This window comes from Pan troglodytes, chromosome 5 (genome assembly GCF_028858775.2).
Source record: "Pan troglodytes isolate AG18354 chromosome 5, NHGRI_mPanTro3-v2.0_pri, whole genome shotgun sequence".
In the NCBI taxonomy this organism is placed as follows: domain Eukaryota; kingdom Metazoa; phylum Chordata; class Mammalia; order Primates; family Hominidae; genus Pan; species Pan troglodytes.
Window position 1 is genome coordinate 169,563,205 of NC_072403.2, and position 27,852 is coordinate 169,591,056.

A 27,852-nucleotide genomic window follows, 5' to 3' on the forward strand; every position below is an offset into this window, starting at 1 on the left:
CAGACTTGGGCACCTCCCATCGACTCCAGGAGCTCCCCAGCTCCTGTTTCTACTCTGAAGGAGAGGCTGCATTCTCAGCTCATGTGGCGAACAGGAATAGTTGATATTCCTTTGCTCAACTGACCTGTTTTCCTATTTTCCCACCCAGATTTTCCATTCAAAAATCTCTTCAGAAAAGTACTTTGCAGAGCTTGCTCTTATAGTCAGACAATATTGAAGTCCTTTCATCTTGCACCATGCAGCCTCAGACTCTCCCCACCCAGGGGAGAGTAAGAGTCAAAACCTCAACTGATGGAAACTTCTGGTAGAAAAAGCCTTCCAGAACTGCCCAGAGTAAGCACTACAGTCATGAGGTTTTGCCACAGAGCGCATAGGCTCAGCTAGAGCATTTTCAAGCTGTTTTTCTGTGGCCTTGCTTGGTGGACCTCTGCTTTTTGACCTCAAGTTTCACAAGTGCTTTAAACATGAAACAGTGTTTTCTTGGCAGCCATGTAACGGTCTCTCAGGAAGTTGTTTCTGGAAATGGAAAGACTGTTCTCAGAACTTGACAGTTCTTTAGGGCTCCAGTTATTCTGAATGTTGAAGCCAACTGGACAATGTATGGCGCAAGCCTAAGAGGGATAGGGATGTAGCTGTAGGAGGGGCTTTCTGATCCTTCTCTCTCTCCATTGTATCACTCTGCAGTTTCCCTGTTGATTCTCCAACTTTGCCATCTGCTTGGCAAAATTCAAGAAAGGTGGCACTTATTTAATTGATTGTTGCTTTCATGGCAGTCACACCTCCCAAGCCTTCCATCAGGCCAGCCAGGCATGATTTCCTTTGTTTCAGTCCCTCTTGGTGTTCTCTAATTAAATATGCTTTTTCCAGATGTTTCTCCACCGTATTCTTTAAGGTTGTTTCCACCATTTTTCCCTAGATCTAATGTCCACTATTTTGCCTTTTGCCCTTCTCTTTTTAGTAATCAGTTAATAATCGTGTTTGCCATGGGGAAGTCCTCAGGAATACTTCTGTTCTATTTCAAAATGAGCTGAGAAGTTTTTTGTTGTTGTTGTTTTTTAATCTCAGAAGTGTGTGGCTTAAAAGAAAAGTAAAGAAATGATATGAAAGTTTAACCATAGATGAATATACTTGGAAAAGCACAAGTAGATGAAGACTGGGGATGGGAGTGGGCATTAATCAATTAATTAAAAAAGCACGATAGGGCGGGCGCAGTGGCTCACACCTGTAATCCCAGCACTTTGGGAGGCTGAGGCGGGCAGATCACGAGGTCAGGAGATCGAGACCATCCTGGCTAACATGGTGAAACCCCGTCTCTACTAAAAATACAAAGAAATTAGCCAGGCGTGGTGGCAGGTGCCTGTAGTCCCAGCTACTCGGGAGGTTGAGGCAGGAGAATGGCAAGAACCCGGGAGGCGGAGCTTGTAGTGAGCCGAGATCGCACCACTGCACTCCAGACTGGGAGACAGAGCAAGACTTCATCTCAAAAAAATAAAATAAAATAAAATAAAATAAAATAATTAAAAAGCACAATTAGATGAAGATTGGGGGTGAGAGTGGGCATTAATTAATTAATTTAAAAAGCACAATTAGATGAAGACTGGGGGTGGGAGTGGGCATTAATTAATTAAAAAAGCACAATTAGATGAAGACTGGGGGAGGGAGTGGGCATTAATTAATTAAAAAAGCACAATTAGATGAAGACTGGGGGTGGGAGTGGGCATTAATTAATTAAAAAAGCACAATTAGATGAAGACTGGGGGAGGGAGTGGGCACTAATTAATTAATTTAAAAAGCACAATTAGATGAAGACTGGGGGTGGGAGTGGGCATTAATTAATTAATTAAAAAGCACAATTAGAGGAAGACTGGGGGTGGGACAAGGCATTAATTAATTTAAAAAGCACAATTAGATGAAGACTGGGGGTGGGAGTGGGCATTAATTAATTAATTTAAAAAGTACAATTAGATGAAGACTGGGGGTGGGAGTGGGCATTAATTAATTAATTTAAAAAGCACAATTAGAGGAAGACTGGGGGTGGGACAAGGCATTAATTAATTTAAAAAGCACAATTAGGTGAACACTGGGGGTGGGAGTGGGCATTAATTAATTAATTTAAAAAGCACAATTAGATGAAGACTGGGGTGGGAGTAGGCATTAATTAATTAAAGCACAATTAGATGAAGACTGGGGGTGGGAGTGGGCTTAATTAATTATAAAAGCACAATTAGATGAAGACTGGGGGTGGGAGTGGGCATTAATTAGTTAATTAATTTAAAAAGCACCATTAGATGAAGACTGGGGGTGGGAGTGGGCATTCATTAGTTAATTAATTTAAAAAGCACAATTATATGAAGACTGGGGGTGGGAGTGGACATTAATTAGTTAATTAATTTAAAAAGCACAATTAGATAAAGACTGGGGTGGGAGTGGGCATTAATTAATTAATTTAAAAAGCACAATTAGATGAAAACTGGGGTTGGGAGTGGGCATTAATTAATTAATTGAAAAAGCACAGATGAAGACTGGGGTGGGAGTGGGCATTAATTAATTAATTATAAAAGCATAATTAGATGAAGACTGGGGGTGGGAGTGGGCATTAATTAATTAAAAAGCATAATTAGATGAAGACTGGGGGTGGGAGTGGGCATTAATTAATTAAAAAGCATAATTAGATGAAGACTGGGGGTGGGAGTGGGCATTAATTCCTCAACAGCACATGGTATTTTTCAGGTTTCTCCCAATGAGTTCAAAGAGTTTCATTGAAAGTATATCCTTGTAGTTCCTAGTGTCTAGGAGACACACTCAGACTTCCAGTTTTACTCAGCACCTACCACCTGTACTCTTCTGAGGTTCTTTGCCATTCCTGCTGGTCAGGAGTGGATACTGGAGCAATAGATACAGTTCCATACTGACACTGCAGAAGTGGAGATCTCTGGAGTCTCTGCAACCCCACCCTCTCTTCACAGGGAGCAAGTTACTTCTTGGGTATAACGTGGGAATTTTAGAAAGTTTATCTTTTTTCATAAATGAAAGTTTATGCTTTAGCATTGTACTGGTCAGAATCCTCCAGTATTTAAGCAAAACTAACCAGTACGGTCTTTGTTTAGTATATATGTATTTTGCAATAACAGGAGCAGTCATCACCATTTAGTGTCAAGCTTGATTGACAGGGCCCCTGGGAATCTGTGGTTTCTGTTGTGTAGAAACCACAGAGCTTGTTATTCTTCAACTGGAATTGGGAAGTGGAGCCCAAGAGAAATGTTCTTGACCTTCAGTCACTAAGGCGTTACTACCAGACTGCTGGCAATCCATCAATGAGCGACTTTGTCACCCAAGACTCCGAGCTTGTCTTCTCCCCAGACTGGACAAGTCACCTTCACGCTGAATAGTTTCAGGTTTCACTGTGTTCTTAATTACATTTAATGAGGATCATTGAGATCCTTATAAAAAGGTGAAAACAGGTACAGCTGTTATTGTAGTCCACTAAGAAAGTGTAGAGTGCAAAACAGAAGTGTAGGCCTCATTGTGGTACAATTGAGAGACCATGCCTCGGGCCCATGGGCTTTGATGGCGGCCACATCTGATTGACTTCTGGTTATGAAACTTATTAGCTAAACCAGGCTCAAAGTAATGAACCTCTTATAAGTCTTATCAGTCAAATTAATGAACCTTAGTTTCCTCATCTGTGAGATGGTCTCAGTAATACCAATGTCATAGACAATTAGCTGTGTACATTTCTGTAGACATTATATGAAATGTTATATGTGAAACTGCCTGCAATATAGGTACTCAATCAATAAAATGTGAATTTTCATTTGCTCCCTGCAGTCTTACTATCTGGCTGCCTGTTACTTTGAAAACCATGTGTATGAAACAGTAACAGGCTAGCTAAAAAGAAAAAAAAAAAAAGAAAATGATGTGGGACCACATCTGTGTGTCTAGCAGGCATGGACCTTCCCTCTGGATCTGTTTGTTCTGACCTTGTCTTCTAATTGAGCTGGATAATTACATGGTAGGAACTCTCCCCAACATCAGGGCCGAGAAATGCTGTCACCATGTTTTAATGCAAAGGCACTTTGCCAAGGATAATAGTCGATACCACGGGCATTGTTTTAGGTGAGAAAAAGGAATCATCTGTGAATGAATGCTAAGTGTCCCTTTAGAGAAGGAAAAAATGAATCGGCAGCCCCAACAGCAACCCAACATCCAAAGACTTTCAGTGAATTTCATTTTGTTCATTTTTCTACCAAATATGCACTTTTGAAGCTGTCTTTGCCTGATAGTCTCCAACTTGGTGTCACAGGGCTCGTGGGCTTTAAGCTGTTAACCTTGTTTTGTTTTATTTCTCCCCTTTTTGGAAATAGAACCATTTTCTCCTTAAACACCTTTGCAGCCTTTTTTCTTTTCTACTCAAAAGCACCTTATTTCCATTTTGCATAATTATTATGTACTATTTTTCAAATTATGATGTCTCTGCTATTGGAAACAACATTGTTTAGTGAGTTTGTGGGTGAAATAGCTTAGCCTTCTGCACTCACACGTGTCTCTGTCTGAACGACTGGATATTTCTAACCTGTATTGGTCCTATATTATCTAATTCCTTGAGGTTTATGATGACGGATATGTTAAAAAAAAATCTTCAATTCCTCTTTATTCTTAGGGAAACATTGTAAAGCAAAATTTACTTAGAAATTCTTCCTACTTTGCAAAAGAAAGAAGGTGGCCCTTTTTCTCCCCCAGGAGAGAGATCGTTAGCTCAGAGGAGCGCTGTCAGCAGAGGCTGGAGCACACGGAAGTGTGGTCTGCTCAGGTCCCTCTCGGTGTTCATTGCTTCACCTGCATGACGACCTTTGCACCCATCGCTTTGCAGTTCGCCACCAAACGTGGACCCAGATGTCCCAGGTCTGCTCTGATGATTCCACAACATTCAATTCAGCAAATATTTGTCGAGTGCCTATCATGTAGCAGTGTGTGAGGCACTGGGGATGCCACAGTGACTAAACAGCCTACAACGCCCCTGCCCCCCCGGACATGCCGTTCCAGAGTCCAGTCCAGGGAGGATGACACTGTGCTTCCGCCAGTCACTCAGTGCACCGTCCGAAGGAGGCCTGGAAACATTAGGGTCAGGGAGGGTCTGGGGCTCCCTGTCCTTGCCAACACCCTTCCTCTCTGCAGGTCTCACTCCTGCCTCTGACACCCCCTCCAGAAAGGCTTCACCAATACCCCCCGCTCCGGCCCACTGAGTTGGTTCCCTTCATCGTTCCTCAACACCTATGTCTCCACACTTGCTCTTTTGTTTGTAGTGTGCTAATTTGCCCCACCCCCCCACCCCCCCGCACTGGAATGTGAGCTGCCAGGAAGCGAGGGTCTTGTCTTGATCTTCCTGCTTTCCTAGCACATGGTGCAGCTTGCTGGCAGGTAGTGTGTATTCAGTGGCTGTGTGCCGAGTGCCTGAATGAAGGCGTGAAGGAGACTCAGTCATCTCCTGCATCCACGGTACTCGTAGACTTGTTCTCCAGCTCTGGAAAAACTTTCCAAGACTCAAATGTGCCTTTTCCCCAAAGGCCTTGAGTTACTGCATCTTCGTAACGCCGAAGACACTTTTCCGTAGCGGTAACATCTGGACTTTGTGCAGTGTGACTGTCCCAGAGGGCCTGGCCTCGTTCTGCGGGATGGGCGTGGGGGTGCCAGCTCCCTGGCAGAGGCCCCGGTCCTGGGTAAAGCTGTGCTCACTGCCTGCCCACCCTGGGTGAGCAATTGAAGCCCTAGTGTGGGGCCCCTGGCCATGGAAGCACTGGGGAAGGGGCCGCTGGGGGAGGAGGAGCAGGCACAGCAGGTGTCTCCTGGTGGCACCAGCAGCCACACCCCTGGGCCACCTCCCAGCAGGCAGCCTGATGGCCCCAGGGCCTTGGGATGGGAGGAGAGGCTCACTGGTGTTCAGTGTGCAATCTGAAACAAGGCAGGGCATTTTCCTTCCAACAAGGTTTTCTTGAACATGTAATGATTAAACTAATTCATATTTTGTTGAAAATGTCTCTGTTGAGCAATTCATTGCCAAACAGTGCTCACTGATGAGCTATCCAGCGTTTGGGTTCAATTCCATGAACATTGCCGGCGTTGAGGAGATTTAATTTGTATAGCATTTGATTCTTTCTCATTCCTGAACGCCTCCTTTCCCATCTTGCCATCCCTAGACCACCTGCAACCCAAGGAAAGAAAAAGGGAATCTAGCAGGCCTCTGAGATTCCGGATCTCCAGGGGGCTTGCTGGAACTGAGGGGAGTTGGGCCCTATATGTGTGGCCTTGTCCTGTACTTTAAATACCCAGTTTAAGACAGAAATCTGCAAGGATGACAGAAGAACTTTCTCTAGTCACATTCCTCCAAGAAGTTGGGTACAGACCAGAGCTGAGATAGGAGATAACCTGGGTTTTGCATTCTCAAATGTATGATCCTCCCTACCCCAAAACAATTAGACTAATTAAGGTACTGTAAGGCAACTTGCAAAAATCAAGAGCTTCAGCCCGCTGAGGTTTCAATCCAACAGAGAATATACATTATCGTCAAGCATCTTCTTTATGGATAGTTGAGTTTTTAAAAGCACAGGCAGATTTTAATATTTCGGCAATTATCTTCTTTTTTAGTTCAACAAGTACTTATGCATTTATTTTTAATAACATATTTTTCTACTACAAAAATAAGCCATGCTTTAATTAAGAAAATTTGGAAACCACCAAAAAGCACATATGCAGAAAATCACCCAGGGATAATGAGATAATGGGGCACATTCTTCTAGTTACAAATATAGATGTGTTTGAAACACAAATAGGATTGTCTCCACTGTACTTTGTATCCTGTGTTTTTTTAGATGTCTCTTCATTTCATCTAACAAATAGTTATTGTAAGGTCAACTATGTGCTAGACTGAATTCTAGGCACTGGAGGTTACATCTGTGAACCAAGCAGATACACGTCCTCATTGCATTGAGCTTTTTTCTAGTGGGGTCAGACAGTAAGCAAGGAAGTACATATATTAACAGTGTGCCAAGTGGGGATAAGTGCTATGGGAAGAGTAAAAGCTGGAAGGGGTTGGGGTTGGTGGAGAGGGGATGGCTGGTCATAGGAGGGCTGCAGTTTGGAGATTGTGTGCAGCACAGTCAGGGAAGGCTCTACAGAGATGGTGATATTTGAGCAAAGGCTGGGAGGAGCTCTGTGGCTCCCTGTAGGGAGGGAGTTCCAGGCAGGGGGAAGGCACAGGCAAAAGCCCAGAGGAGAGGCAGGCCTGGCTTGTTCCAGAGCTGCAGCGGTTGGCAGGAGGGAGGAAGATGAGGTCAAAGAGGTCACAGGAGCCAGATGGCTTTGTAGCCTCGGCAAGTACCTGGCTTTAGTTCTGAGCAGAGGAGGGACGTGCTCTGGCTTGAGCTGGTGCATTGGGCACGGAGTGCAGCCTAGGGGGAAGCAGAAGAGCCGGGCCATGCTTTGACAGGCTCAGGAGGCTGCAACGTGGAAAGCCCTCAAGCAGACACCTCTGCCTCAGGCTCTAAATGTGGAGATGTTTTAGGAATACTGTGGCCAATTTAGTTCACTCACATTTTTTAAAATGTATACACAATAATGATACATGATTTTTAAATTGGTGTCTGATTAAGTCTATAATAGCTCTTTCAATAAGTATGAAATAAAGATCCCTTGTGGTTAGAGAATATTATCTGATTTGGCACATTTCCCCTTAATGATACATCTTAAAATGTGGGGTACCTTAGATTGGATGAAACAAGAATTATGAATAGAGCTATAGTCCTGCTATGATTTTCCCATACAGAGTTTCCAGAACGGAGGCAGAATGGACACCCTTCAAATATAAGCCAGGGTCAGAGGCAGCTAAACCTTAGAATGCTGTTTAGTGCCAGGACAAATCCCAAATCACTACCCTGGACGCTTGGTATGGGCAGGTCTTCCCAGCACACACACCAGCAGCTCTAGGAAGAGCTTTCTCGGAAGGGCCCTGGCTTGCCCCGACGATGCCTTACAGTTCCAGGATGCACAGAAAGCAAAATGGAGTTACTTTGGCCAATTAGCTCAGCGGCCACACATGTTCTGAAAATGACAAAACATTCACCTGAGCCAGGACTCGGATGGGAAATCTGGGGCATGTGGTTGCCATGCCTAAGTAATGTCAGGACATTAAAGAGCAACTTTTGGGACAAAACAGTGTTGGCTTTCCCTCCCGTGATTCACACGCTACCCAGAAGCCTCTGGCTTCCTGGAATTCTATTTCATTTCATTTCATTTCATGTTTTTGAGGCAGGGTCTGGCTCTGTTGCCCAGGCTGGAGTGCGGTGGCATGATCTTGGCTCGCTGCAGCCTCAGCCTCCCAGGGTCAAGCCAGCCTCCCACCTCAGCCTCCCAAGTGGTTGGGACTACAGTCACACACTACCACAGCCAGCTGGGTTTTGTATTTTTTCTGTAGAGATGGGGTTTCGCCATGTTGCCCAGGCTGGTCTCAAACTCCTGAGCTCAAGCAATCTGCCCACCTCAGCCTCCCAAAGTGCTGGGATTATAGGCACTCCCGGCCTCTTCCTGGGATTTGAAATGCAACTCAGAATCACTTGGCAAAAATGTTGATGCACCGCAATCTTCACTAGTAAGCTCTTGTACATTCTCAATAGTAGATGAGTAAATTGAGCTGTTTACACGCTATGATTTGAAGCCTGTATTTTAAAGCTACAGATTCCCAGGTCCTGTATCTTAAATAGATCTCTCTGGGTGGTCTGGGAGGACCTGAGTTAAGAATAAGGACACTAACTCTGTCTTGCATGCTTGGAGGGTATTTGGGCCACACGGGCGGAAGAGAGCACTCTCCTCATCTCCCCTCCTCCGCTCTCTGTTCACGCAAGTGCTTGAAGCCTGGAGCCCCTCTCCTCACTCATGAACTCTGCAGGTTCAGGGCAAGACTGTGCTGTGTTTGGAGACGTCCCTTTTTAACTCTGCATCTAGCCAGAAGGCCTGCAGGGAAAAACCAGATTTCCTAAGTGACATTCCTCGACTTGGTAGGGTGACCTTCACCTTCCTCCTCCCTTAGCAAGCCCGAAAGCTACAGTTCTCACCGACAAAGGTAGACAGAGAGACGCGTGTAAAAAAAGAGCTGTTGAGCTTTGATGAAACTGAACGTCACGTTTGTAGTCTACAAATGGGTATGTGGAGTTCTACTGTCACCTCCATGCTCTCTGGGTTTGAGCTTTTCCTTCCAGCTTGCTTTGCTCATATTTTCCACGTTAGTCCCTGGGCTCATTGATTTAAATTCCCTCCCTTCGTACAGGCATGCATAGACTCCTGGCTCTGTGCGTCTGGGGTAATTAACACGATTAGTCACTAATCGTGCTTTCCAGGCACGGGGTCCTGCCATCGTGATCTTGTAGGGGAATGTCACTCTTGGGAGTTTTATGAAATCATCTATTTGGTTTTTCCTATTCTGGAGTTGTGAGTGGATATGATTTCTGAATCTACTTTTTCCTCTATTTGTCTCCAAGTAATGCGCTCATCTTTGCCTTGTGGTGGTAGATTTATTTCTAAGTATGTGATTAAGGAACAAATCACAAAATGAATGGTGCTTATGTTCCTGCCTATAAGTGAAAAGTACCTTTGTTTTGCAGTGACTCATATGAAAAGGAAAAGGGGTCATTTCTATTGCAACCCTTAAAACCTCCATTTCTCACAATGCTACTCTGATTATTTCAGATGTGTGAGTCATTGGCTCAGGTTATTTCATTTATGATTGTTTGCCCTAGCTACTTATTATTGAAATGCTTTGCAATCGAGAATCTGAAACTTAAAATGCTAGGTTACTTTGTGATTTCTGCAAAGTAGAAACTCCCTGAATTGGAGTGTGGCAATAATGCAGTGAGGCCACTTCCTCTTCCTGTGTAATAATAAATGTATGCCTCGTGGTTATGTCTAAAAAACAGGTATTCTCATGTTTATGCTTTCATACGTACAGCACAGACCAAAAATATCAAATGTAGGCCATTTGCTGCAGTCAGGAGTCATGAACTACAATTAACAAACTCTTTTTATGTGTATCCATTTATAGACAAAACATTAAAAGAGGACTCAAATTGTTTTGATACAGGAAAAGATTCTCTACTTCTTGTTCCAAAGGGCACTTGGTTTTAATGTCTCTGCTATATCTTGTTAATATTGTTCTTTTGTTTTGTTTAGTTTTTAAGTTAATCTTCTCCCAAAGAATGTTCTCTGGAAAACAGAGAGACCTAATTACCCAATAATGAAATCCATGTTTCTTAGCCAAATGTTTAAGAAATTAATTTAGTCTTAGGGGTTTTGTTCAAGGAATCAGCTTTATGTCAAATTCTAACCTGTAAGCCAGTCTCTAAACATGAATATAGAATTAATGACAGTATTGATTCTGGGATGTCAGTGTCTGTTTGATGCTAAAATGATTTTATATCTATCTATCTGTCTGTCTGTCTGATCTATCTATCCCTCCATCTATCTTTTTAATGACCAATATCAAATATTTAGTTCTGAGCAGAGGAGGGACGCACTCTGATTGTGTGGTCTCAGATAATATAGCGCCCAGAAAACAGTTCCACTTTTCATGTATAAACATCAACGCACAAAAACAATTTTTACTACAGATTCAAAGAGATTGCTATTTGAACTGAAAAAATTCCATATAATCTTTTGGCAGTGCTACATTTCTAATTATTACCTGGAATGAATTTCTGTACCTCGAATGTACAATGCTTTGGCAGTTTGTGCATAGGTATTTATCATCATATCCAAAATCAAACAGCTCTTGCTGATACATATGATTGGAGGGAGAGCTCTGTAAAGGCTTCTCATCATTTTAGTATCTGGTGCTAAATTAGCTAATTTCTTTTATGTTATGAAGATGTATTCTTATTTTTCCCCCTGTCACTTTCCAGTTAATCTTTATGAAGACTAGGATGCCTGTAGCCTGTTTGCTACACTGCCCTGAGTTGTATGTAGGTCACAATTCTTGAGACAGAAATAGGATTCCATTTGGTGTTTATATCTTTGGCAGCTGCCTCATCATCTTGTATCAAATCCAAGCCCTTGGGGATGGAGTCTTCCTCAACACAGATGGCACTCAGCATTGGAGTTCCCATCCACAGTTGCTCAGAAATATGAAGGAGTCATTTTCAAGTCATCTGAGCTCGGACTAAGAATTTGCCATACTGTGCACAGTGCTTCCTTCAGCTGTGAAGCCGTGCCAGTCTGTGGGTCGACTGAGATGTCCCATTAGTCTCACCTCCTTCAGGAGGTCAACATGCACAGTCATGGGCAGGGTCTGCTTATTGCCTTGTCTTTACTACAAGGACTACAGATGCTCTATGCTTTTTCTAAGCAGCATTTTGAAGGTGTCTCAGTAGCCCTGACCTCATTGTTTAGGGTTGGGAATTCTGCCACTTTTATAAAAAGTGAGTTGTTGAGGATTTCTAGGACAAACTCAGCACTGTCCTCTGTCACACACAGAGGCTGGTAGAACAGGACTGTCACAGAGCACCTAGCATTATACAGAGTTGTACCAACATATGGTGCTTCATCTACTAGAACTTTAGCACATGGAGGGTCTTAGAGGTTCCAGCAAATGCCCACAGAAGGTGAACGTGAGGCACACTCGGCTCAGCGAGCTGAGGAATATCCTCTCCTCTCAGCTGAGGGAGCCTCGCAGAAAGAACTGGGCCTTAGCATCTGTCTGAAGGAAGTTACAGGACCTAGCAAGCTGACAAGAGTAGAGAAGTTCTAGACCAGGTCTGTGGTTGCTGAGGGTATGGGTGACTTGACTCTCCTCCTCTTTCAGGTGTTACAGTAAAATTCACTAAATGGATTCTATTCATTCAGCTACTCAACAAATATTTATCAAACTTAGTTGCATTTTATATCATGTGAGGCATCCTGCTAGGTGCTGCAAAGGACACAAAGAGGAACAGGAGCCAGTCTCACCCTCCAGGACTTTTAATCTAGTGAGGTGCGTGGAGCATGTCCACAAATAGCCACATGTCCAAGGAGAGGAGCAAAGAAAAACACGGTGGGGGTTCAGAGAAAGAAGCGATCCCTTCTGCTTAGGGGGTGAGCCCAGAAACTCTACCAAGGCTTTTCAGGAAGCGGTATTGAGCTGGAACTGGAAAGTTGGGGGCATCAACATGCTGAATGGGAGGTGCGGGTGTTCCAGACACGTGGGCTGGACAGGGAGCGCTGGCGGTGAGTGAAAGCCGGTGCCTGCCTGAGACGCCCAAATGTTAGGTGTGGCCATTGCTGGGATTCAGGAGGGGGCAGTGAGAGAGAGGGAGAGAAGGTGACTGTGGGGGACTTGGACACCAGATAAGGAGCTCGAGCTTCATTTGGTAGGAACGGCAGAAGCATGGAGGGCTTTTGAGCAGAGACATGTGTGATTGGAGCTGGCGGTGGTGGTTGGGACAGATTGAAGGAGGGGATCATGGTAGGCAGGTATGAGGTCACTGTTCTAGGCTGGGCGTGGTGGCTCATTCCTGTAATCCCAGCACTTTGGGAGGCTGAGGCAGGAGGATTACTCGAGCCCAGGAGTTTGAGACCAGCCTGGGCAACAAAGTGTTTCTACAAAACACACAAAAAATTAGCCAGGTGTGGTGGTGAGGACCTGTAGTTCCAGCCACTCAGGAGGCTAAGCTGGGAGAATCTCTTGAGCCCCAGGAGTTCAAAGCTGCAGTGAGCCGTGATCATACCACTGCACTCCAGCCTGGGCAGCAGAGTGAGACCCTGTCTCAAGAAAGATAATAAATAAATAAATAAATAAATAAATAAATAAATAAATAAATAACAAACAGAGATCACTGTTCCAGCTGTCCCCTGGAGAGAAGACAAAGAGGGCTTCTGAGAGGAGGGACTGGAAGGCAAAACAGCGTGGAAGGAAGGCCCTGAGTGGGAGGAAGCTGGCCGTTTCTATTTAAGAAGAGGGAAGGAGGAAGACATTGCAAGTGGGCCATGCACCTAGGTTCCCCCGGGGCGTCCAGAGCACTCACCAATGCGAGTCTAGGTAGAGCCGGTTTAACCATCTCATAGACCCAGAGCACGTAGTCGCCTTGTAACAGAACTCTTCCTGTAGGCTCTTTCCTGCCTCCCTCTCTACTCCACCTGCTTTATTCTCCACCATAGAGGGGCCAGAAACTGCAGCTGGCGAGCTGGGGTAGTGGAGGGGGCTTAACTTCACATCAAGGTAGAAGTTACCATTATTCACTGGGATTATTATTCTTTCATTTGCTTAAATGGCACTGTTTGCTACTTAAAGTGACAAGGACTTCCTATTACCTTCATATTATCATCAGAGAAGTCACTAGACCTGCCTGAGATTTCCTGCGGGGACAGGAGCAGGAGCAGGTTCCCAGGGAAACACAGACAGATGCATTTCGGATCCATACCCTGATTTGTCCAAGTGCAACAGCCTGCTACGCAGTTAGAGAACCCGGCAGGCAGTAGGCCTCCCCGCGTCAACTGGACTTTGCCTTTTCCTCCTTCCTGGGATGGCTCTGAACAAATCAGTGTGTGCTCAAGTGCAAATACCAATCTACAGTGTATTATCCCTGCAGTGAGAGTGTGGCAGGGGACATCCTGGTTAGGGGGTGGAGGTGATGAGAGGCCGCAGAGGCATCAGCCTGGGGAAGTGGGGTGGCTGTGGAAGATCCCAACCCTGCAGAGAGTGCACTTGGGACAGGGAACGGTGGAGGGCAAGGCATGCTAGAACTTGCTGTAAGAGCAAGAGGCAGCCTTTGCAACTTCGAGCAGGTGGACTTTGCGGTCCACCAAGCTGCCTCTCAGACCCAAAAAGGAAAAAATAAGCACACCAAAGCCTAAGATCTACTAAGTCACCCTCACAGGAGGGTTCTGGCCATTCACAAGTAGCCATCCTTGGAGAAGCTCCATAGAGTTAAATCACAGCTGTCAACACCTGAGGTGGAACACTCTCTCCTAACCGGGTCTGTCTGGTTCATGTTGTCCAGCTGTGCCCTTGCTGAAACTGGCTTTGCTGTGCCAACATCATCTTCAAATTCATTAATCTTGAGAAGGGGGAAAAACGTGGGCTTGTTTTACTCACTGCCGTTGTTCAAACTATGTCGAATTGTGAATTTAAGTTTTTTTGGAAAATTCTTTTCTACACAGTTGCTCTTTTCCCTAACCATTTTGTAACAAAAAATTCCCCCTAAAGTAGATTATTTTAGACTAAAATTATATGTATTCAGGGTTTATATATATAGCATATATATATATGTATGTATGTATGTGTGTGTGTGTGTGTGTGTGTGTGTGTATATATATATATATATATATATATATATAATTTCATACCAGGGTAATTTCATGCCTTCAATGTAGACTGTGTTTCTTTTTTTAACATTTTATTTGGAAATAATTTCAAACTTACAGAGAAGTAACAAGAATAAGAGTATTACAAAGAACATCCATTCACCCTTTACCCAGATTAACCTCTTGCTAATACTTGATCCCATTTGCTCTGTTTAGACAATATTTTTTTGAGCTATTTGGGAGTAAGCTGCATTCATCATGGCACTTTATTCCTAAATACTTCGCTGTACATCTCCTCATGCTAGGAAACTTGCACAGCCACGGTCCACATTGTCAACATCAGCGATTGCTCCAGGAAGCTGTGTCTAGGTCTGCAGGCCTCTTGAAGGCTGGTGCACTAATGTTCTATCACTTGTCTCAGCAAAGGGGATCACGGCTTGTGGCTCTCAAGTCCCAGACTCGTGCCAGCATCCGTTTGCCATCCATCAGAGACCTGAACAGCAGTGGGGTGCTGGTTCCCAGGGCTTCCAAGACCAAGAGCCCTGTCTGCTTCCTAGTCTTGAGCAGAGCTGAGCTTCCCAATCCTTTCTTCTCCAGCTCCCCATCTCTGTTTTGTCTTGAGAACATGGAAGAGAATCTTCTGATGAGGTGGGCAATCTAGCATTGTTTTCCACGCCAGATGTCCTAATTCCATGATTCTGCATCATGTTCCCCAATACCCATGATGTTATTTAATGTGGCGACAATGGACTGACTGTGGTCACTGCAGATCCCATCCTTCACTTAGGTCCAGGCATCTGACTGCATCAAGGGGCCACGGTAAGAACTGCTCCGGCTCTAGAATACCTGGATCTGAGACCAAATGTCAGACACTGGTTCCCAGGCTGGTCTCTTGTAGAGTTTAGTCTGTCCCAGTGGCACTTCTCCCTGACTCATAACAATCCCTGCTTCATGTCAGCATGTCAGCATTTCAGACTGACAGCAGTGAAAAGGTCGAGTTAAGAGTTGGGCCATGTTCGTCTGTTGATAGCTGAGATGCCCTCTGGAAAAGCACGAGATGATTCTATTCCAGCTGCTGAAATCCCTTAAATCATCTTCAGAAACCTGCCTGCAAGTCCATTTCCATAGCTCATTCACTTTGGAATAGATTACCTCCAGAACATGGAAAATTGGTTTCTTGCCCTTTGAAAGTGTGTGTACAGTCCTCAGCGTTTGGTGCTGGCTGAAAGTTCCCGAGTCATTTGACCCAAGTGGGAAAGGCTGGCTCTCATGAAGATCATTCTAAATTGGTGTCTTCTTCTATTATGTAATCCCAGGGGAGGGCGGGGGGGATCTCATACACTCCTAAACCGTGTTTACAGCACAGAGGACACGTGTCTATTTATACAAGCTCTGTGCGTCTTAGACTGATTATACAAGCAGGACTATTTTCATTCTTCTGCCAGCATCTTCCTGTAAGAGCAGAGGGCTTGGGCGTCGTGCTGGGGAGTGGGGGTTCAATTGTCTGTAAGACAGAACTGCAGACCTCCCCAAACGTAAATCTTTCACATAGATGAATTTTTAATGGAAATCAATTTCTCTCCTCCAAATAAGCTTTCGATTTCTTAGAAGATAAAGACTGCTTACTGTTGATTCCTAACATTGTATTTCCTTTCTTTTCCCCTTCTCTCCGGTCTGTCCAACCTGTCGGCAGCTGTCCGTACCTGGCGGTGAAAATCACCCCTGCCATCCCTGCAGTCGCTGGCATCCTGTTCTTCTTTGTGATGGGGACCCTGCTCCGCACCAGCTTTAGCGACCCCGGAGTCCTCCCACGAGCCACGCCTGATGAAGCTGCCGATCTGGAAAGGCAAATAGGTAACACTGAAAGTCTGCCCATGGCCTCTGGTCACTTCCTGCCTGGGCCCAGCTACAGTGGGGAAGGCAGGCTGAGGGCTGTGCAGGAGGGGCTGAGCGCTGGGAAGGAAGGAGGCCAGAAGTCAGCGTTCCTTAGCTCGCTGGGTGGGCAGGATGAGCTGAAGAAGAGGTGGGATATAAGGCTGGAGGGACAGGTATCCTGGAGGCAGGACTGCAGGCCCACTCGAGCAAAGCATCAGTGTGAGCTGTGCTTCTGATGTTTCTTTGAAACCCAAGTGTTTGATTCCACTCTACTAAGCAGTCTCCACCCCAAGAGATTACAGTTGTAGGTTGCTGCCCTTACTCCCTTTTGCAATCCTTGGAGCATGACCAGTTTCCATGATATAAATCTAGGAAAGTTACATCTTAGGCAGCTTTCTTGTTTATCCAGGCCAGGATTGAGAATTTCCTTTATTTAGGTATAATAAACATGTATCTGTGATATGTATTGAGATGAATAGCTTTATTTTTCCTTAGATATTAAAACCTATACTAAAGTTTATTACAACCCATTTTGAAGATATGAAAACAGATCCTAATCCCTTACACAACAAACTTTTACAGTTTCTTTTTTTTATTAAAAGGAGTGCTTTTTCTTGCTCTTAAAAGTTTGTGATTGTGAATGTATAGCTTTGCTGTGGTGCTTTGGTAAATTTCACAAGCATGGCAGAGGAGCTGTGATGACTTGGTGTGAACATAATGTTTAGGCCTGAAAAATCACTTGGCAGAGATAATTCTCTTCCAGGATTCCTCCTATTCTATGGACTTTCCTTTGCAGCCTTCACTAAAGCTGGAGGGACCTCCCTGTCTACAGTGTAAGAAGATAGAACTGTGGATCTTGCTGAAAAGTGCCTATTCTGGTCCTACCATTCCCCAAGTACTAAAGCACAGCTTTGTCCTTCTCTCGACATCTGCCTTCATCCTTCATCCCTGCTGCCTGGAAAGGGAGCAGTAAAATGGGAGTGTGTGGAGTGTGTGGTGTCATCTGCTAGACTGCAGCTGTCTTGTGTCCTGAGGTAGGAAGGAGGGGGAGGGAGAAGCAGCAGTCGGCAGACAATCTCTTTCTTAGCCCCTGCATCATGGGATTCCAAGACAGGGCATGCTAGTGCATAATTTTAAGGCTCACATTTTGTAGCACTTTAATCATTTGTCAGGCCCATCCATGGCTATCACTGCATTTTTTTCCACATCTAAGCCACCTTGTAAGGAAAACTTTATTATTACACCCATTTTACAGATAAGGAAACAAAGCCCCCAAGAGGGGCTTAAATGGGTGAAAGTGGCAGAACTGGAGCCTAGAACCCAGGTTTCCAGATTTCAGACCTTGTTCTTTCCAGCTCCTTATATCATTGAGGAGAGAGAGGGAAGTCAAACCTAGTTTCCTTCAAAACTGTGTGGTTTATGCCTACAATATATGAGCAGGTAACTTGAAAATCCTCTTCTCAGTGCAAGGGCCCAGCTCCCATACTGGGGGTGATGCAGTTTCCTGCAGTGATCCCCATCTCCAGGTTAGTGCAGGTGCATCTGCAAAATCAGCACGATTAGGAACAGGCTTTCTGCCTTTCTTACAAAGTGGATGAGGCAGGGCATGGTGGCTCATGCCTGTAATCCCAGCACTTTGGGAGGTCAAGGTGGGAGGATCACTTGAGGTCAGGAGTTTGAGACCAGCCTGGCCAACCTGGTGAAACCCCATCTCTACTAAAAATAAAAAAAATTGGCAGGGTGTGGTGGTGCGAGCCTGTAGTCCCAGCTACTGGGGAGGCTGACGCAGGAGAATTGCTTGAACCCAGGAGGCGGAGGGTTGCAGTGAGCCAAGATGGTGCCACTGCACTCCAGCCTGGGCAACAGAGCAAAACTCTGTGTCAAAAAACAACAACAACAACAACAACCAAAAAAATAAAATAGTGAGATGCCACTTCACACCCTCTAGGATGGCACTAACCAAAAAGACTGACAATGACAAATGCTGGTGATGATTTGGAGAAACTGGAACCCTTGTACATTACTGGTGGGAATGTAAAATGGTATATCCACTTTGGAAAGCAGTTTCTCAGAATTCTCCAAAAGCTAAACACCATTACTATATGACCCAGCAACTCCACTCCTAGATATGTCCACACAAGGACTTGTATATGAATATTCATAGCTGCGTGAAACCTAACAACCCAGATGTCCATCAGAGGATGAACTGATGATCCATATGTGGTATATCCATACAATTGGATTCCATGAAGCAATAAAAGGGAAGAAAAGTATTGATACAGGCTACAACATGGACATTAAAGACATTTGCTAAGGGAAAGAAGCCAGATACAAAAGACTATGTACTGTGTGATTCCATTTGTATAAAATGTCCAAGAAAGCACAAATCTTTACAGACAGAAAGGAGATTAGTGATTTCCTGGGGCTGGGAGGGTAGGAGTGCAGGTTAACTGCACGTGACATGAGGGAGCTTGTTGGGATTATGAACATGGTCTAAAATTAGGTCGTGGTGATGGTTGCACAATGCAATAAATTCACTACAAGTCACTGAATTGCACACTTTCTATGGTGACTGCTGTGGTACATAAATTATACCTCTATGAAGATGTAAAAAAAAAAAAGGAGGAGGAGGCCGGGCGCAGTGGCTCACGCCTGTAATCCCAGCACTTTGGGAGGCTGAGGCAGGCGGATCACGAGGTCAGGAGATCGAGACCATCCTGGCTAACACAGTGAAACCCCGTCTCTACTAAAAATACAAAAAAAAATTAGCCGGGTGTGGTGGCACATGCTTGTAGTCCCAGCTACTCGGGAGGCTGAGGCAGGAGAATGGCATGAACCCGGGAGGCAGAGCTTGCAGCCGAGATCACGCCACTGCACACCAGCCTGGGCGATAGGGGAGACTCCCCCTAAAAAAAGAAAAAAAAAAGTAGAAGGAGGGTGGGAAGGGAGAGAGGAAAAAGATGGGGTGGAAGAAGCAGAAGGAAAAGAGGAAGGAGAGGGCTTTGGAGGGCCTCAGACATGGGTTTGAATCCTGGCTCACCCTTTCTCTAGTTGCGTGACTTAGGTGAGCGGTGCAGTTTTCTAAACTCTATCCCTCTGTGTTCTTATCTGTGAAATAGGAGTAATGGCATGGATCTTTTGAGGTTCTTTTCAGGATTAGCAATTATAGGAAAAGTGCCTGGCACATTGTAGATGTGTAGTAAATGATCGTTTTTTGTTTTGTCTAATTCTTCTCTTTTCCCACTCAGTTTTCTCTCCACCTTCTACAAATGTACGTTCTCATAAAAAGCTACCTAAGCGTGACAGGAATAAATGGCAGAGCTGGTACAATGTCTTTGGGACCGCTGCCTGCCAGCTTAGCTGTACCTCCTCCAGGCTGAGGAAGGGGTGCAGGCACCTGCAAGCTGGGCTCGTTTCCATCACTGATCTAACCCTTCATAAGGAGTCCTCCCGTATACTACTTAGCTTTGGAAGATAAGGTTGTTTCAATGAAATCTTAACACATTTATGTTGTGCTATCTGGCTAAAGAAAGAAAAATGAACAATTAGATTTGGAAACTTTTTATAGTTAGGGTTATTCATTCTAATTATCCGTTGTAGATCTCTTCCTTATAGAAGCCCATAATGGCCCCTTGGAATCAGCCATCTGAGTAATTTATTGAAGATTTGCCAAGGATTTAAACAGCTTTCCCCTGTCTTCAAACTTCTGAGAGGAGTAGGTGGGGAGGAGGAGGGCTCTGGGCTTCAGAGTCTGTTTCAAGGCTCTTGAAATGCCTTACACTTCTCTCTTCTGAAAGAATGTTCCCGATGACTTAGGGTGCAGCTAAAAAGACATCAAAGAATAGCAGCAGGGGGCCAGGGAAGCTGGGGTCACTGGAGGCTTGCTTGGAAACTTCAGTTTCAGAAACTCAGTTTTTACAGTTCACCCAAGGATGATCTGATTGTAAGCAACTGATTTGGGGTTAGAAAAAAATGACAAAAACTGTACTAGAAATCACAGGATCAAAGTGTTGAATTTCTATTAGGGATAGACCTTTCCAGGGATTAAAATAGGGGAAAGTATTTCACATTCTACAGGTTTCGTCTCTTCCCACCCGTTCCACCATCCTGACCCGATGCTGAGACTAAGAAGTCAATGCGGAGAGTGAGTGAGGAGCTGAAATGTGAGCTTTGGCTCCCAAAGCAAGGCTAGTGATTTAGGAAGCGCCTCTTCCAAGCCACAGTAACCCAGATACCATATACATGATGGACTTTGCTTGGTAAGGGTGGAACCAGATCAAAGGAAGCTGGTGGGCTTTTAAAAATTCACTTGGGTTGTGGCAGAATCTGAAGACCGATTACCTCCACTCTGCACATGTTGCTGACGAGGTAGAATGCCACTTCCCCAGGCAGAGTAGATGCACCCGTGTGTGCACGCGCATGCACGTGTGTGTGTGTTCCTTCTCTCCTTCCTCCTCTACTCCCTCTCCCTCCTTCTCCCCTATCTTCGGTCATCATCCAATAAACTTTCTTGTAGCACGCAGAACCAATCACTTTACTAAGAGTAAAGCTTATCTTTTGTTATTTCCTAAATTAATCCTTGAAAGAGTCTCTCGAGGAAATTTCTAGAAAGCACAGCACAGCAACTTCCTGACCCTAGGAAAGCCTGGATTTGTCAGGGACACAGTTCCACCCCATCCTAGACAGAGCATCCCCTGGGAAGACTTCCACAACCACAGGAAGTTTTGACCCACTGATTTGACTTGCTGGGCTTTTCCCGCATCAAAGATATCTTAATTCTGTATTTAAGAGTAGAAACATTTTAATTGGAATTTTAACAACACTAATGGATTTTTGTTGGAGAAGATGCTTTCTGAGGAAAAGACTAAGTCAATTTAAGACCATAATTTTCTCTATCGCACAAATTATTTCCAATTGTTTTCATTTACATTGTTATTTCACTAAAATTCTTTTTATTGGAGTCATTTCTTCTCTGCATAAAATTTATAACTAAGATTTTTCACCAATCAGTATTATGAAAGCTGCCATTATGAATTTTTTATAGAACTATTATTTCTACTAAGAAAAATTTTTTTTGTGATTTGATTTTTTACCATATGCAATTTTGGGGGTCTTTTTGTTGGGTTTTTTTTAAGGCAGTATTAATTTCATTTTCTGTTGTCAATATTCACCATAAAATGGCTTTAAAATTTGATGGTTTCATTGATTTGGTTTCATTGATTTTTGCCTAATGAGTAGTCTACTGGCTGTGATTGATCTGTGATTAAATCTTCATACACTGCACAGTCGCTTTGTGTACTGTATACTAGTTGTCCATACTGTTGAATAGACACCCCTCCCCCCCCAAAAAAAAAACTGGCAGGGTCAACATAGCAGGCATTAAAGGTGGCTAATTTGATTGCTTTTTGCCAGTTTTCTTTTCAGAAGGTGAGATTTTCTGAACATTTCCCCCAATTCATATTTGCATCTTTTTACTCACCTCCAATATCACCACAATTCATGCTTTGTGTAGTTTTTATTTGCAGTGGCCCTTTCAGCCTCTCACGCACTCTGACTAGGCCATGGAGGTCCATGCAGAATGGATTGCACCTGCCAGTGTGGGGGTCCTTGCTGCCTCTCCCATCCTCCCTCCGTGCTGCTTTCCGCCCTGTTCTTGTTTTTGTTGTTGTTGTTGTTGTTGTTGTTTGTTTGTTTGTTTGTTTGTTTTGAGACTGAGTTTTGCTCCTGTTGCCCAGGCTGGAGTGCAATGGCATGATCTCAGCTCACCGCAACCTCTGCCTCCCGGGTTCAAGCAATTCTCCTGCCTCAGCCTCCCGAGTAGCTGGGATTACAGGCATGCGCCACCATTCCCGGCTAATTTTGTATTTTTAGTAAAGACGGGGTTTCTCTGTGTTGGTCAGGCTGGTCTCGAACTCCCAACCTCAGATGATCTGCCCGCCTGGGCCTCCCAAAGTGCTGGGATTACAGGCTTGAGCCACTGCAGCCAGCCTCTGGCCTGTTCTTGACCGTCACTGTGATGCCGCCTCAGTAGCCTTTGGGCTTCCTCCTTCACTACCAGCTTAAGCACTTACCTGTGACCATGAAATGAAATATTCCTCGTGCTTTTACCATGTGTCTGTGTGATGGGTCTGCTGGGCCCTGATGAACAGGCCAGACAGTGTTCATGGCTGTTGTTGATGAAGCGTCTCTCCCCGTGTAGGATGTGGCCGCGGCATTTGCCCACCATCTGTATCCTGTTATACCTGTGAGGATGCCAGTGCTTGGGAGGAAAGGGGTTTGCCAGAGGTCACCTGGCCAGAGCTGGGAGTCCAACACCCGCCTATCTGATATCACAGCCTGTGCTCTTACCCGCTGCACAGTCCTGCCCACCTCCTGCTGCCTGAGGAGCCAGGCCCTGAGGAAGCCATGCTTGGCTCCCTGGAGCAGTGGCACTTCCCCTTCCCATGGACCACATCCTCTCTCCCCGGTGCAGCCTCGAGCTTCGAAACAGAAAGCCGAGCCTAGTATGCCGCGGCCGGCGGGCTTGGTTCTCAAATCCTGGGCTCCAGTGGGTGTAGCAGGAAGAACTTCGGGGAATTTCCAGACAATCTAACTCCCCTCTTGGAGCTTCTTGAAGATTCAGGGGCCTTTTTCTAGTGGGACGCTCACTGATGTCTAGATGTTCCGTGATGTTTGAGGCAAGGGAGAGTGGGGGAGTCCCATCGTGCTGGACATACCTTCTGGAAGAGACAAAGGCTTCTAAAAAGGTACATCCTAGAAAAAAGTGTAGCTTCCTTGTCTGGGGGAAGTGCTAGAACCATCTAGAGTGCATGGATGCCAGGAAGTGGGGCAGTGAGACTCCTGCACAAGGTCAGGGTGGCAGCTCGGGATGTCAAGATTCCGATGTCCCTTTAACAAGAAACCCCAGCCTGGGAGAACTGGAAACCAGATGTCACAACTCAAAATTATGGTATTTGGGGAAATACCACAAGATTTTGAAGGGTCTGATTCTAAGGGAAGGAGGGAGCCAGAGATGTTTTTCCACAGGATTTGGAAGGATGTGTGGTTTTCATCCAGGACATTCAAGGAAGCCAGTGTTATTTATTCTTCCTATGGAAATCCAAACTTGTGGGAATGTACCATGTGTTGGAATTGAAGCCATTGTCTGATGCAAACATATTTCCGTGATTTTGAAGTTGGCGACATTACTATACACTGATTGGCGTGGGGACTTAGGAGGACAGCTCCAGAAAGCTGTCTTGTAGCTCCTCTCTCCTGGTGGATGTCCTTCACAGAATTGTCTTCTTGGTCCTCTAGAGAGCTTTGTGGGTGGAAAGTGGCATTTTCCTCCTTACAGGAAGAGAAATTGAGAGAAGGGGGTTATTTCACTTGATGAGATCACACTTTGGTGCTCAGCCTGCACTGAGCCTAGGAGTGTGAATTCCTAAGTTCACATAGGCATTCTAGAGAGACCACAGCATCACATAGTCATTCTAGCTAGCGACCGCAGCATCACACAGACACTCTAGAGAGACCACTGCATCACAAGACACGCTAGAGAGACCACAGTGTCACACAGGCATTCTAGAGAGACCACAGCGTCACACAGGCATTCTAGAGAGACCACAGTGTCACACAGACATTCTAGAGAGACTGCAGCATCACACAGGCATTCTAGAGAGACCACAGTGTCACACACACACTCTAGAGAGACCACGGCGTCACACAGGCACTCTAGAGAGACCACAGTGTCACACAGGCACTCTAGAGAGACCACAGTGTCACACAGACATTCTAGAGAGACTGCAGCGTCACACAGGCATTCTAGAGAGACCACAGTGTCACACAGACATTCTAGAGAGACTGCAGCGTCACACAGGCACTCTAGAGAGACCACAGTGTCACACACACACTCTAGAGAGACCACGGCATCACACAGGCACTCTAGAGAGACCACAGTGTCACACAGACACTCTAGAGAGAACACGGTGTCACACAGACACTCTAGAGAGAACACGGTGTCACACAGACACTCTAGAGAGACCATGGTGTCACATAGGGATTCTAGCGACCACAGTGTTTCCCCTCCTGAATGTCCCTCTTTGTGTAGTTTGTGTACCTGTGTAAAGATGTGAAATCTCCTCTGTAGAATTGATGAACTCCTCCCTAAAGCCAGGATACCACTTCCTTTCAGGTAAGGGGAAGTCTATCTTTCTCTTACTGCACCAATGTCACTTTCTTTAGAGTTTGTGTTAAGCTGGTGCGATGATGGCGTACAGCAATGTTGACATGCTCTGCTAAAACACAGAATATACTGTGATTATAATCAGTTCTTATGTACAGGGCCATGGAAGGGGAAGGATGATGGCATAACCAGGGCGAGGAGAAGGTCATCCTGAGGGCAAGGAACACAGAGGTTGTGGTGTAGTGGGGAGTAAAGGACCAAGTGGCATGAAGAGGATGGAAAACTTGGGACCACATGCATGGTTCAAGAATACAGTCAAAGCATGGAGAGAGTGGTCTGGAGCATGTTAGTGAAAATTCCAGGCCCACCCCTACCCAGCCAAGGGCATCAAGAGAGGTGATGACTTGTGGGTCTGTCCATCTCTCACAACAGCTTTCCGTGTCCCCTCCCTTCCTCCTGGGGTGCTGGCCACTGCAGGGCTCTGAGTCATGGGACATTCCAGCTTAAAGGGACCTCAGCAGTCATGGAGGTCATCCTGGACAACTCCTTTGGTTTACAGATGAGTAAACTGAGGCTCAGAGACAAGTGCAACTCCACCCACTGACAACAGAGCCAATCAGTGACAGGCCTGGGACCCTGGCATGGGGTCTGGTTCCAAGTCCAGGTACTATATAGCCCTCCTTTAACTTCCTGGCTCCTGAAACAGAATATCTAAATCTTTGCTACTCAAACTGAGGCCCACGGAAGAGCAATGTCAGCATCGCCTGGGAGTTATTAGAAATGCAGACTCTTGGGCCCTGACTCACCTGGTAAATCAGAATCTGCATTGCAACAAGACCACAGGTGAGTCACCTGAATGTGAGAAGCACAGCCCTGGGGCCTTTCCACGTCCCTCCTGTGACCTTCCTCTACAGCATAGCCGCTGCTTCCTCTCCACTGCAACTCCCAGGACTGTCGTATTTTCAGGAGTTTTGCTAGCTACAAGTTCCTCTACTTTGAGCGTTCTGTTTAATCACCTCCCTCCCTGCAGTGCCTGTGAGATAAATAGCATCTTATTCCTTATTATTACATATTTAAAATAGCCATATGAACTTAGTCTATGACTTTGAGAAGTGTGTTGACTTCTTGGGGCCTTAGTTTCAGTGTCTGTAAAATAGACCCACTGAGTGCAAAGAGCCATTCCAGCGTTATCATTCCATGATTCTAGAAATAAATCCCTCTTTCTCCTTTGCTTGGTTGTGAAAATCTGGGAACCTAAATACTTTAGAGGATTATTTCGACGGTTCCACTGCTTAAACAGAAGAAATGACGTCTTCTGTTAATTTTAAAATGCAAAGCTCCGTGCACACCCATGTAAATTCAACAAGCAAACTGTAGGTACTGCAAAATAAGATATTTCAATGACTCACTGGAATATTACTATCATTAGTACTGTAACTGGTGTATTTGGGAGGATAAAGCAAGATGATGGAACGGTAGCTCTTTTGAGTGAGTGAGGGAGTGAGTCAGTCAGTTGGGTTTTAGAAGGAAGCCAGAGATGAAACCCTTCATGCAGAGTCGGCAGGGCAGGGCAGGCGGCACATTGGGCACAATAATCTCTGGAACAGCCCTCTGCAGTGGATGTGCTGGGCGTGAGGAGGAGGGGAGGCCAGATGGGCTTTTCAGGAGAAAAACCCCCCTGGAGGATGTTAATCAGGGGAGTGGGCAGCTCTTTGTGCTTGGGAAGTGGGAGGCATTTTTATTCCAAGTGTGGAGGTAACATGAAAGGCAGCTCAGGAACAAAAGGAAGCAAAGTACTCAATGAGGACAGAGGAAATGGACCAAGGCAAGGAGGTGTGGCGGGACCTGGTTGGGAGGAGACTGACCTGGGAAGGCTGAGCAGGTGCAACGGCATGGAAAAGAGTCCCAGCCATGCTGAGCCCAGGAGGGGACTTAGAGAGCAGAGGCTGCGGCCTCAGAAGCCAGGCCTTCCCTGCAGAGCCTCTCAGGGACAGCTTGTTTCCTAGTGGCCCCAGGAGCCTTCCACACCCTGCCTTATAATACACATCTGCAAGTTTTTGGTGGCTGGAGTTGTGACTGGGAATCTGATCTAACCTAGAGTCATCTGCCAAACTACACACTCAGAGTGTCCCTGATTACCTCTCACACCTCATTGTTAAAATTATTCAGGACATTTGTTAAAACATGAAGGCAGACTGTATTCAGGGAGACCATGCAGGGTCATAGGGACCAGTGCAGTGGGGTTTGCAGTAGGGAAGAGGCATTGGGCTCCGCTCCAAATACAGCAAGGAACAGTGGGAATTTACAGCCAAGGAGCAGAGTTGGGAGCAGTGGATGGAAGACTACTAAAAGGAAGCCTCAGGGCTGAGGGGGCTTCTGGCTAAACCAACCTAACCGGATTCCAGGCGAAGGCAGGCCAGGGTGGTCAGAGATTCCCTGGGGGATGGTGGGGGATGAGGAGCCCCATTGAGTAGCAAAGGGGATCAGATATTGAGGGTGAGGGTTCTGGCTAACTCGACTCAGCAGGACTTTTGCTAAAATTGAGCATTGCAGAAACAGACATAGAAGCCCCCAAATCAGGGCCTCGCTGGGAAGAGCACTCAGAGATGCCTGACTAGAGTTTGGCAAGGATGGGATCTTCCTTATCACGGATGCCTTCATGTCATCCACGTGTTCGCACACTCTGTGAACATAGGACTTTGCTGAGGTGTCCTCTTTGGGGTCCACATGCACGTCTGTGATATTACTGAGACTCTGCCATAATAATCACCCTCCGAACCCCTGTCATGATCAAACCAACTCACCCTTTGCCTTCCCGGTGACCTTTCTCACTTCTTTACTTTAGACTCATATGCTGGGGGGTGGGAGAGGGCTGGGGGGAGATACAGCCTGCTCTGGGGGAGCTGTATCTCCCTTCCCTCTGTGCCCTGGAAAACTTACATGTAAGGATGGGAGATACATTAACTGTTTATTTTGTGTTTCTGGTAGATAAGTTCTGAGATTAAGAATCATTGCCTACAAACATGAGTTGATTGATGGCTACCATGTAGTTGAAAGTCTGACATGGGCAGCACTCAGAGCCTAGTGGGTACTTAGAGAGAGGACAGGGAAAGCAGACGGGAGTGCCACCGGGATGAGTGGAGTTGTCCCATGAGGGCTCTTCCTGCCACCATGTTTGGTAAGGAAGAAATTCCCCATAATTTTCATCTGTCCAAATTTACCTTCCAAGGCTTTTAGAGAAAAAACTTGGCTGACATAGATAGACAGAAGCGAACACCATTTATTCAGAAACTGTAGATAAAGCTTTCTAGGAGAAAACACAAGTCCAAGTGGGTGAATGCCATGTTACATACCACCACAATTTGGAGTGTCCACTTTTTAAAAATCTCTTCATTTTCCTTTAAGGATGGAAACTCGAAGTCTAAGTGTCCTGGAGTGAATGGGGGAGTGATTCTTTACATTCAGTAGAAATTAGCAGAATAGAAGTGGGCTAA

General features: G+C 45.4%; 1 protein-coding gene across 3 annotated transcripts in view; it reads left to right on the forward strand.

Moving 5' to 3' along the window:
• ZDHHC14 (zinc finger DHHC-type palmitoyltransferase 14) overlaps positions 1-27,852 on the forward strand; it is a 299,718-nt gene that overhangs the window by 151,902 nt on the left and 119,964 nt on the right. For all 3 annotated transcript variants that reach the window (XM_016956526.4, XM_001143896.7, XM_009452302.5), the window contains exon 2: positions 16,013-16,173. In XM_016956526.4, coding sequence (XP_016812015.2) covers positions 16,013-16,173 — 161 coding nt within the window. The remainder of the gene's footprint in view (positions 1-16,012; positions 16,174-27,852) is intronic.